At 35.8% G+C, this 12,745-nt stretch overlaps 1 protein-coding gene across 9 annotated transcripts in view; it reads right to left on the bottom strand.

The window, feature by feature from the left end:
- otofa (otoferlin a) overlaps positions 1-12,745 on the bottom strand; it is a 70,878-nt gene that overhangs the window by 30,863 nt on the left and 27,270 nt on the right. For all 9 annotated transcript variants that reach the window (XM_028040590.1, XM_028040581.1, XM_028040584.1 and 6 more), the window contains exons 4-5: positions 10,852-10,951; positions 7,613-7,812 (exon numbers count right to left, since the gene is read on the bottom strand). In XM_028040590.1, coding sequence (XP_027896391.1) covers positions 7,613-7,812; positions 10,852-10,951 — 300 coding nt within the window. The remainder of the gene's footprint in view (positions 1-7,612; positions 7,813-10,851; positions 10,952-12,745) is intronic.

The following is a 12,745-nucleotide window of genomic DNA, read 5'->3' as shown; positions in this document are numbered from 1 at the left end:
CTCACTGCAATTACAGCTGTGGGTCCATTGGGCTGTGAGTCTTTAAAATGGCTTTCTTCCAGAATTGCCTGTTTGTATTTGGCTCCATCCAACTTGCAAGCAGCTGTCCCTGCTGAAAAAAATCATGCCTGCAGCACAATTACACTGAATTTTGTCAATTGTCTGGAACAAAAATGTTAAATAGTTAAATGTTGATTTCTAGTGTGAAACTAAAGCTTGTTTTGTTAAGATATTCTCACGCTCCACCAGAAATACAACTATTTGTCTAGTTGTCTGAATGATATTAAACTTGCCCACAACTTTTGTTCAGTAATTTTCTCTAACAATTGCCTGAATTAACTATAGAGCAGTAAATTGGTACTTTATTATGCATATGTGGATTCTGTGTAGTCTTCAGATTACTTCTGAAGGCCATTAGCAGGTTGAATTAGATTTTATTCAGGGGTATCAGAGTAAAGTGGGACTAAACACCGATGGAAACTTTTGATCCAGAGTTTTGAATGTGAATCTCTGTTCTTCCTTGTTTTTAAGTCAAATATAAAAGTCAGAAGCATCCTTATTATGTTATCTCCAGCAACTGTACTTGAATCATAATTCATCCCCAGTCTAACTGGAAAAAACTTTAGGAAAAAGTTACTTTTTTAAAAATCTGTCAATTTATTGGTTTTTGCAACCTGTCAGTGTAAAGATCAGTTCTTATTCAATGAAATTGCCACAGTTGTCATTTATATTTAGCTCAAAGCAAGGAGGATTTTTAAACAGATTGATAGTATATAAGCAAAAAAGGACAAAGGGTTAAAGACACACATTGACTGATAGCAGAGAATGTAAGACTAACTATTTCTGTGCTTCTGAATCATTATTTGTATTGCCACAAAGGATTTCCCATGTGAGGAAAACTAACATCAGACTAGCATCAAATATTCAACGCTGACCTTTTCAGAAGAAGATTCTATGTGTATCAGAGCAAACAAAGAGAACAGAAGTCTAGAGCAAAAAAGAAAGTTTTTAAGTAAACAAAGAGGAACCAATACAGCTCTCATTTTTTGTACTACATAGCTAAGGAAGGAAAAATGCAGGAGGAAACATTAAAGACAAGAAAGTTCAGTAGGAGAATGTTGGAGTGAAATAATAACAAAGGTTATTTTTCCTTTTACTGAAAAAAAACATACAAATAATGACATCTGCACTATGTAAATGATAATATAAGGAATTAAAAGAGCTAAAAAGGTAAACCAAAAAAAATAAAATAACATATCAAACATGTTTCAGCTTTGTTTTTCCTGTTCATGAACACAGCAGATTCTGTTATTATAGACACTCGTCAACCTCTCACTTTTCTATGCTTGTTTTACATTCATACTGCAACACGCTCAGTTACTCTTGGAGCAAACAAAACTTTTAAATATTGCAGTTTCTTGTCCAGGCTCATTAAAAATGATTCCCTCAACATGATAAAATACATAACCAAACATCCCAATCTTGTTTTTTCTTGACATTCCTTATGATCTACATTAGCAATACTGTTTCCAAGATCCAACTGGATCTTGGAAACTAGTGTTAAAGAACAGTTATAGAACAATACACGCGTTAAAGACATAAGTGGATTTAAAGTTTCACAAGACAATGTTAATTTCTTCATGGTTGAATGTAAAAAGCCTTTTTAGATATGCCAACATTCGTGGCAATATGAGAAACAATGTGACTGCAGCTCTGTAGCCTCATGTCTAGAGGTTCATAAAATTCATTTCACCTTGTACAAGGGAGAATTTGATCTCAGATAGCATCAATTTAGGATTTAAGGAACTCAAAAGCAAAGTAAAAAAACAAATACATAAGTTGTTGTGTCCTTGAAAATCCACAAAGGCACAGAGAGAACCCAACTTGGAGTACTTCACATGCCATATACCTCAGATTAAAAAATAAATTAAGAAAGAAAAAGAGAAAAAAAACCCCAGCATTTATTAATAATTCATTGACATATACCATATGCTCTGCTCCAGGGATCCAGCTGAATGGAGCTCAGTGAAATCCCCCATCACACCTGTTCTCTTTCTCACAGGAAATATTCCAGTGCTTCAAAGTTTTCATTGAATCAAGGCAGAAGGATATCAGTTCTTCATCATAACTTGGTATTAGAATCTCACTAACGAAGATTAAATCATGCTGAATGCTTTGCAGGCTTCACTTTTTATCCCAGTCTTAACTGTTTCTCAACTTTTCTCTCTAGTAGTACGGTCTTGGCTCATAAAAGAGACAAACATCAATATCATTTCTTATCCTTATGATATTGACATATATTTTTCTAAAGTGCAGCAAAGTTGTGCTTCATTAGCTTATAGGATTCTCGATTGATTCTGAAACAGATGCTCCTCTCCTGTGATCCAGCATGTGTACACTTATAAATTTACTCCAATTAGTGCACATTTCAACCCGTCTGCAACTTTAATGTGTTCACAAACAAAAAGTCCCCTGAGTCTTCCTGACCTAGATACTGCAAACAACTACAGGAGCAGTGCAGCACAGTTTTTTTTTTAATTCAAAGCCATATTGTATGTTAATGAAGGGATTACTGTATAGCCTTTTGCATAGGAATTACTAAGCATTTTAGATAATATAAAGGAATGGGGAAAAAGAAGAAGAGATGTGGTGAGAGATGAGCCAAGAGAATGTATGTTATGCATCAGAAACTTTCTATAAAAGGCAACACTTTTACATTTTTTATAGTGCACTGAAAGCTCTCTTGTATTTCTTAAACTTGTTATTGTAGCCACTGAACTGCAAAATGAAGCTTTGGTAAATAAAAGTAAGACAGCATTAAACCCTTTTCTTTGACAGTTGAGTGATTTCAAATTTCTTTATTTATGTTATTTAAAAAAATGTAATTAACTCTAAGTTTTGTTTTCAAGGAATAACTACGTAAAATCTTATCTGTTACTAAAAACAATGTTATAAATCACTGATCTAAAGGTTTCTGCTTGTTATGAATTGCTGTACATTTGAAGCATCATAATTTATAGAGTTTACTTACTGTATATAACTGTGTGTGGAGAGGATCACAAGTTGAGCCTCTCCTTCTGCAACCACCCAGTCAATTAAGATGCAGAAAATTATCTGAGATTCTGGGGTGGGATGAAGGCAGTGCAGTCCCACATAAACATAACGGAGTCTAATTCTCAGCAGCAATAAATCACTAGAAAGAACTTCTCAGGCTGCATAACGTAGGTTAAAATGTTTAAAAGGCTACACATCATGCCCTAATCTAATGAAGCTTAAGAACCACAAAACAAAAAAGTCATTATTATCTATCAGTCTGGAAAGGATCACAAAACCATTTCTAAGGTTCTAATTTAAAACTTGCGCAGCATTTCAGAATAAGATCATCAAACCAAGAGTCAAACATGGCGGACATGACGGTCTGGGGCTGCATTGATGCTCCAGGTCATGGATGGTGTTCTGTGATTTATGGAACCATAAATTTTACTTTCAAGAACAAAATCCCATGGCTCAAAAGAATATATATAAAAACACACAATTAGTGTGGTCTTATTTAATGGACTAGTTTAATCTTGAACTTCAATCTGATTGGCATGTGTTAGCGTGATCTAAAACAGGTTGTTTATGTTCAAAAATCCTAAAATGTTGCTGAAATAAAGCAATTCTGCAAAGAAGAGCACATCAAACTTTCCCCACATTGAGGTAAAGACTCAGCCAAATATACCAAGTGTCTCACATGAGTGATTTCTACCAAAGGTGGAAAGTTATTAGTATTAGTTATCAGGTGTAAGAGGCAACAACTTTTCACAGCTTGATTTGAATGTCTTTTGTCCTCTAACAAATAGTCATGATTTGAAAACTGAATTTTGGCTTTGTTCAGGGCTACCTTTGCCTGGTATTTCAGTTTCAAAGCCTGTTTTCAAAGCAAAAACAAATTCTATAAAAGGAAGTTGATATGGTGGTAGTACAAACCCAGTTATCCTTCCAAATATATACATAGCCAGAGCTGCTCCATATGCTTGGGAATCTCATGAGTATCCATATCTAAATACCAAAGTATTTTATGTTATTGTTTCTTCTATATTAACCTCCACAGTTAAAATAGCAACTTAATGAGTTATGTGATAATAGTTAAGGCCCAGTGGTTCTCAATTATATAAAGTAAATAACATTTCTGGCAAATCTAACATCAATTACAACATAACTTACACCCGAATGCTTTGCCAAACTTCAGGAAGTGTCTAATTATTCAACACAATTGTAGCTTCCTCACTAAGCTGCATGCTCAACAACCAAGACAAATAATTAAAGGGCACAACATCTATAATTAAGATAAATTTCCATGTTTAGTATGTGGGCCATATTTCTGCTTCAGCTGATCTGCTGTATTTGCCGTGGAGATTGTTCCTCTGGGAGTCGGTGGAGCGGTGAAGCAGACCCGCCGCACAAAAGACAACTGAGATAAAAAAGTGCAGAATACCTGGTCTAAAGCACCTCGACGTGATGCATCATGTAAAACCAGAGCTGTCACTGAGGACTTACACATAAGAGAGCAGTTTGAGACAGTCATAGTGAAAAAACCCCAGAATCAATACTTATTGCAGAATATTATTGTAATTATACAGCATTGCAAAGACTGAAAGCTGATTTGATTTTGCACAGATATAAGATGATTATTTATGCATTATAGCTACATGACGTGCTATTTTGACTGAGTTACGTCAATGTGTACCACAGGTTAAAGCCTTAACATTTAAAGAATTTCATGTCTGGAGGTCAAATAACAGGTTAACTTTGAATCTATCCCCTTTAAATCTAACACATGTGCTTCTCTCCACTCTTGCTTTCCTAGCAGTAAAATGACACATCAGAGGATTTATTAGCTGGTAATAAGCAAACTGCTGCTAAGCTGGCTCATTGTGGTGTTGCCTACAGCACAAGATGCTTTATGGGTGTTACCATAAATCATCCTGCAGGGACAGACTCAATGTTGGAGGTGGAGATGGAAGAGGGCTGATGGAAGGAGTACAATGGTCAGCATTATTAATAGCAGTGAAGAAAATTAAGTTCTGCTTATAAAGCCATTTGTCTCCATTGCAACACAGGAGTGTGAATCCGATTTGATTAAAAAAATATATATATAATAATAATGAGCAAACACCTCGCCAAGAAATGTAGATGACCTAAGGGCTGCAGCTGATAGAACAGATATAGTTATACGTGGGTGAAGTTCTATTTTTGTTCTTACATTAATTAGTGATTCCCTCTAGGATACTCTAAAATGAAACAATAATAAAATGTAAATCTTGTTGCAAAGTTTCACACTCAAAGTCCAAAAAAGGTTTTGGTTTTGCTTACACGGGCTAATTTCTTTAAAAGTTACTGTTTATTTAATCACCACTGTGGATAAATGGCTCAAAATCTGTCTAGTCTAAAATTAAAATGTTTCTCTATAGAGCACAATGAACCCAAACAGATAAATAAATAACACCCAGGTCTAGTTTTGAATCTGCATGGAATTTTGTACGCTATTGCTATTTATAACAATTTGCACTTATTAAATTCACAAATCTAAATCACAACATAGAATCTGATTTATGTTGAGTGCTGCATGATTTATAGGGCAATAAAAATGGAAAAACGTTACCTCTTAAATTTTGAATGGCACAAAATATATATATATATATATATATATATATATTTTAAACCTCAAGAGGAATATAAGATGAGAAGGTTGTTTTTTGAGTTTCTGAGAACTTTGGGCCAAAAAGCACAGAAAGAGAACAACAAACATATATTTTCATATATTTATATATTGTACAACATGTCCCCCAAGGTGGGGGGCATGTCATGCTATACTGCATTTCCAGGGAATTATCAAATAAACATTTTACAGTTAGAAAGAACAGCAGTTGAGTATATTAACTGCAGTCGACAAATAGTGCTGGATTTGTTTCTCTTATAGGTCAACAACTCCAAGTTCTCTTATTAGCCCTACTCTTTCCTCTTCTCCCTTTAATAGCAGAAGAGTCTTTCCAAGTTATCATCTCCTCCACACTCACACCTCATTACCAGAGGAAGGGAAATAAGAACTGGCTATATGGAGCATCAGAATCGATGAGATGGTGAAATAGTTTTAGAAAGTTTAATTCAGAAAATAGGAAAACTGTGGTGCTGATAATTAGGGAGGGAAAATGTTTGAAAGAAAAGTTTCAAGGCAATTAAAATAAGAGATTAGCGCTGGATTTGTCGACTGTAGGTTTTTCTTCATTCTTACTCTTTTACTGTATTATTGCACATTTAGTTTTGTTTCTCAGGACAAATTCTCTACAACACCATCTGACCTGACTGACAGCTCTTTGCAACAAGCAACAAAGATACAGAGCTTGTACTTGATGCATCTTTAGCACACATGTGGAATATAAATGTAAGCTTCATTCAGCATCTTTCTTGCCTCTATTTATGAAGCATTTTAGGTAACTCTCTAAAGTCATACTTTTTAGTTTATTTTTTGGTCATATAAGAGCCTTGGGATTGCCTTTGCTTTCACTCCCACTGCAAATGTATTTCTTTCGTTCTATGCTGTAAAATAGAGCAGATTAGATCTGCCATGTTCGTGAACAAGAAGAAATATATGTGCATGATGTTATTTAGACACGACTCAAATTTTTCCAGGCTCCTATTCAATCTGTAGCATAACGATGTGTTTATGTGTCTGGCTGAGCAGATAGTCTCAGTGAAAATCAATACCGCCTACAGATGCTTTCATGTACTATTCAGCAAAAGCATGAGAATTAACGGTCCATGAATATACTGACTGTGGGCAAAATGAAAAGAGAGAGAGATGAAGAGAAAAAAGAATGGCATAATCTGAACAGATTTTTGCAGCTTTTAAACAATAGTTTTACAACCTTATACATGCTTGTCTTACTTGTCTCTTATTAGAAAAAGTAGAATAAAAAACATTCTGACTTCAACAAAATAGTTACGAAATGTTTTCACATTTTTATCATGCCTTTTTCTTCTTGCTTTGCATCATTAAAATACCAAGAAAAGACATTAAAAAACCTTCTTCTTAAAAACACCATTTAATTTTGAAGTCATTCTGCCACTCTTTGAATTCTTGATTTACTGATGCTGTATATGATGAAGAAATAAAAACATTTTCTCAGTGACTGATGTTAAGTCACACAAAAAGGTTTCCTTGTATTAGGTCTGATTACCAATGTATTTTCTATTTGCTAAATCCCTGAATAATGAAATGTGTGATTTGGGTCACAAATTCAGTGATCTTCAGAAATTTCGAGTTGGACTGAGACCAGGACTTTTTGATGACCATACTAAAAATATTGAGTGTTTTGTCCTTAATCCACTTTGTTACTACTTTCATGATATCTTTAGGATTATTTTGAATTTAGAAGACTGATTTGCATCCAAACATTAACTTCCTGGTTGATTGCTGTAGCAACATTTGAGCATACTAACCAAGATCCTCAATAACTAAGGTTATTACAATAATAAATCAAATTGTTGTGTAGCGGGAACAGCTATGATCAACTTTAACCCCTCATTTTTTAAGTAAGTCGGCTGCTATTCAGTTAACTGTTTAACTTACTTTCTGAAGGTTGGTATGGACCCCTGTAGTGACCGTCCAGGAGATGTCCCTGATCCGTGGCTCTGTCCTGAAAGCAAACTGTCTGTTTCGAAAGCAAACATCCCATCACGGTCATCAGGAACATCCAGGAACTCTCCATCGCTCCACATCCCCCCTGTGCCATCCATCGGCTGGTATCTGATATCTATGGTGACACTGGTCTGAAAAGGAAGGAAGACATTAAAACATTGGGCCCAATTATGATAGAGTGCTTAGCTTCAAAATTGGCATGTGCTACATGTGTTCTCACTTTTATAAGTGAGCTCTAAGGTGAGCTCACTTATAAAAGTGAGCTCACCTTAAAAAGAAATCAATTCTTTTTAGAATTGATTTGCTAAGCAGATATAAAAAAGAAGACTGATCAGCCAAAGCTGTGCCTCCTGAATAAAGTAACTTCTAACCTGCTACATATCATTTGCTGGTTTTAGGGTTAGTTTGGATTCAGGAAAACCAATGTTTCTCTGCTTGGTTGATATATTTCTTTGTCCTTATTTTGTTTGGAGTGGACCAGTATCACCTGTTATCGCCTGAGGAAACTTTTTATTACGTGAATTTTATTCACATATTTTGTAGGTCTTATATTTTACAAAATAGATAGTTCTTATCATTTTAAGCATTTAGCTACAGTATATTCACATAAATGTGTCTACAAAAAGTATTGACACTCTTGGATGTTACACTCTCGTTCTGTTTTTGCAAATCACTCGTGGTCAACAAAATTGGGTTTTTGTGCAAAAATTCCCTTTAATATCAATGTGAAAACTGGTTTCTACAAAATTTTGACAATTAAAAGACATTTAACGTACAGTAAGTGATTGCGTAAATATTCACTCCCTTTAAAGTGACTTTAACAGAGTTTTGCTTCAGAGATGCTAATGTGACAGCAAGTTCTTAACCTTTACATTTAAGACTCATTCTGTGAGGATATTAAAACTTGGTAATAATACTGTATTCTCAAGAAGGATTTTTCTATTTATTGGTGCATCAATGTGGTCTCAACATTGGCATCCAACTTGGCATGACAATAAATCACTTTGGCTCCTTGTGTGCTGCAAAAATTCTGACTGACATTTTCAGGTCAGAAGCATGGCTGACCCGGCAGTTTGTCTTTGGCATCTTCTTGGGAGACATGTTTGGACAAATACTATCCTCCTGACAATGACCTAAACTTTATTACAGAGCGTCCAATTTATTCCACTGACAAAGACAGATGAGGGAAAAATATACGAGAAACTCCCTCCCTTTCCGCTACCCTTCTCTGCTTCACGGTCTTTTCCTTACAACGTCTTCACCAGGCAATCTGTGGGGTCCACCAGGAGTTAGATTTGTTGCTATGGCAACAACAATAGTAGTGCTCCCAGGTAATGTCAGGTTTAGTTTTACCGCTCTCTTGCTACAGGGATGCTAAGCAGTGAAATTCTCCTCGCAGTGTGTGTGCGGGGGTGTGCGTGCGTGTGTTCACAGAACTCCTCATGAACACACTGCATGGGTGTGAATATGAGCTTGCATGCACACCAAGGAGTGCTCTCATGCAGTGTTACATCATCTAAGAAAAAACACACCAGCACTCTCCAACCCACCAACACGGTCCTGCAGTGGTTTCAGATTTTATATGGTGTTTGTTTTACTCAATGCATTCCATCACGGCGTCCTCTTCCTCCCATACCCAATACACTCCTACACTATATTTTCATTATCAATCACACAGTTCTTCTCTCCACCAAGCTGCTCAGGGCTTAATTTAAAACCAATAGATTATCAGTACTTCTGCTGAGCATCTAAATGTGCTGATATTGCTTTCAGATTGTAGTATATATAAGATTATTGTTGATGTGGAGCTCTTTAATGATGAGGTCCCTTTTGGCAAATTAAGTTTATTATGTCTTCTTCTAGAACTGAACGTCCAAAGCAAGTTTCATTTCTCTTTTATATTTCACACAAGGTTTTCCTTTTTGGATTCTTCAATAAATATACTTATTGATAAAAAGAATAAAGAATACCCAATAAGAAAATGTTGTGACCTTGAAGTTGCCCTTAAATTAATAATTTAAGGAGCGATTGAAAATTTCCCCTTCGAACCTCGTCATGTTTTGAAAAAGTATTTGTAGCCCTTAAACTTTTTATTATGTTACAACCACAACCCTCAATTTATTTTCTTTAGATTTTATGTGATAGATCAACACAAAGTACTGCATATTTGTGAAATATAACCCTAAATTTAATTCGGGGCAACTGTTGTGGAAAAAAATATATTTTCCAAGCACAGGTGAAATCACTCAGTCAGGTCTATTCATATGTTGCGCACAATACAGAGAGTTTGTAGGACAATCAATAATGAAACAGTTCTGGGTGAAAAGCTCTGCCATGCAGAGACAACACATGAGTTTTATACCAAGGATAAGGGATCCAAAACAAGAGGCGAAACAGTCTGGTTCTGATGCAGCTGTAGCAAACAACTCCCAACCTTGTACATGTAACCCAAATAGTTTCTTTTGGTGAAAGTTCACAAGCATTTAGTATAACATGGTCAGCAGATGTTAACTTGTGATAATTTTCCACCACAGCAACCAAAAGACTTTAGAAGTCACCAAATTCATTGACTTAATGTCTGTAATATTTAATCACATTTATTATATTTTACAGACTATTGAGCACACTTGAATATAAGCCATACCCACTAACTTGCCTTTAAGTTTTCCTTTCAGTTTTCTAAACATATTTCAATAGAAATCCTATGTCACGCACCAAAATATTGTAGCCAAACACCCCACAGCATGATGCTGCTACCATTATCGTGCTTGGCAGTAGTTATGGTGTTGAGTTTGAAAACCAACTCCAAACAAACAAATTTTAATAGTCAGTCTTTGTTTCATGACATTAAAATGTTCCACCACAAGGCAGATGTCAGTGCCGAAAGCAGCTTTAAGATGTTGATTTCAATTTGTTCAGCACCTTGTTTTCACGCTGTAGTCTGTGTCTACAACATTCACCCAATGTGAATCAGAGAAAATCTGCAATACATACATGTGCAGTATTGTTTTTGATTAATTGCAGTTATAAGTTACATAATCAGTCACACTGTTAAAAGAACAATTCAAATGCACAGTTAATAAGCTGCATTGAATAGAACGTTTTTGGCTGCGAAGAGCAAATGCACAACATTAACAAAAACTGTTAACAACCCAAAAGGAAGATCTTACCTTTATAGACATGTTATTGTCATCAATGAGGGTATCTGTCAGCTCTAGATGTCCCTCTTCAGCCACTTTTTGAAGCACCATGCAGAATGTCCCGACAAGTCTGCAGCAAATGAGAAAGGCACACAATTTAAAACAACTACAGTAAAATAAGACAACGCTTTATTTATTTATTTTGTATTTTTTTTACCATTTGGTCTACTCTCCTGCACATTTGTTCAACCATGTAGCCTCAGTGAGTCTTTGCAACATCACTTCTGCCTTTTCACTTACAGTAATAAAAAAAATGGCTAATTGTATTTCCTGCTTGCTGACCAGAGGCATCTGCTCTCCAGTGTGTTTCCTTCCTCACAGTGCGTAGGTGAATGTGTCATAAACAGAAGCTGCTTTGGTGAGATGAAACATACTGAGAAAGTGCCACACTGTCAACCCCTCACACACAGAATCTCACACTTTAAAAACAATATGAAAAACAAAAAGCTCAAACATCACCTAAACCCCCAGAGATAAAGATTCTGTTTCACTGGCATGTTTCATTCATTTGGCAGTAAGTTATGATGCTAAATTTATACAATTTAAGAATTATAAAAGAGGAAGTTGTATTACATTTCTTTCCAAGTATGTATTTTGCTCGCTTCTGAGTGAAGACCCAGTTAAAATGTTGCAAAAAAGAGAATTTGATGCCTTTCCCTGACTTAAATGATTGTTCTTAATTTCTATACTTTAAATGTACAGAAATTATTCATAGTCTTCCACTACTAAATACAACATAAATAGGTGGATCATGTGATAAATTATATTAAAAATATTATAAAACCATAACTCTAATATTAATACACATGGTTTGGATGTGGGGCTGCACAGTGGCGCAGTTGGTAGCACTGTTGCCTTGCAGCAAGAAGGTCCTGGGTTCGATTCCCGGCCGGGGTCTTTCTGCATGGAGTTTGCATGTTCTCCCTGTGCATGCGTGGGTTCTCTCCGGGTACTCCGGCTTCCTCCCACAGTCCAAAAACATGACTGTTAGGTTAATTGGTCTATCTAAATTCTCCCTAGGTGTGTGTGTGTGTGTGTGAATGGTTGTTTGTCCTGTATGTCTTTGTGTTGCCCTGCGACAGACTGGCGACCTGTCCAGTACCCCGCCTCCCGCCTGGAACGTAGCTGGAGATGGGCACCAGCAACCCTCCCGACCCCATTAGGGACAAGGGTGAACAGACAATGGATGGATGGATGGATGGATGGTTTGGATATGGCATCACATGTGATGCTGAACCTATATTTATATCAACAAATAAATATAGGTAAAAGCTTCTTTTAGGATATAAAAGATAAGATAACAATCATAAGCTTAGTTTTCTCTTAGCAAAACAAAGAAAACAAATTTTGACATCAATGTGTAGGTGGTGACATCACAAGAAACTTGAAGAGAAAAAGGTATTCTGTTTTCTCAGGATGATTAGTCTAGCAATATTAGAGATGGTAAAGAAAGTACTGAATCTCCAATTTAGATTTTCTCTTTATCGGCTGCTACTGGGTCACTTCATTCAGCTGTGTATCAATAAAAGCAAAAAAACACCATTCAAACCAGGCCTGTAACATAAAACTGATCTCCTGAAAAAAGAAATATATAGAAATAAAAACAAACAACTCTTTATTGTAATCACATATTGCCTGCTGAACTTATTCAATTTTCTTCTAATCCAGGGATACAGCAGGATCTAAACTGTGGGTGTCTCCAGTCCTTTGGGGTTGTTGGGATTTTGACATTGTGTTCGATTCTGTTCCCCTCTTAAAACCTTCCTCAAAAACACAAATAAATACAAAAGAATGGGATAAAATACGATTGAATGGAGGTCACTGCTGCCCAAGGACCCCTCACAAAATATAACAGTGGGGAGAA

This window comes from Xiphophorus couchianus, chromosome 15, assembly GCF_001444195.1.
Source record: "Xiphophorus couchianus chromosome 15, X_couchianus-1.0, whole genome shotgun sequence".
Lineage (NCBI taxonomy): Eukaryota > Metazoa > Chordata > Actinopteri > Cyprinodontiformes > Poeciliidae > Xiphophorus > Xiphophorus couchianus.
The sequence above is the reverse complement of the archived record's forward strand: the minus strand, read 5'-3'. Positions and strand labels throughout refer to the sequence as shown.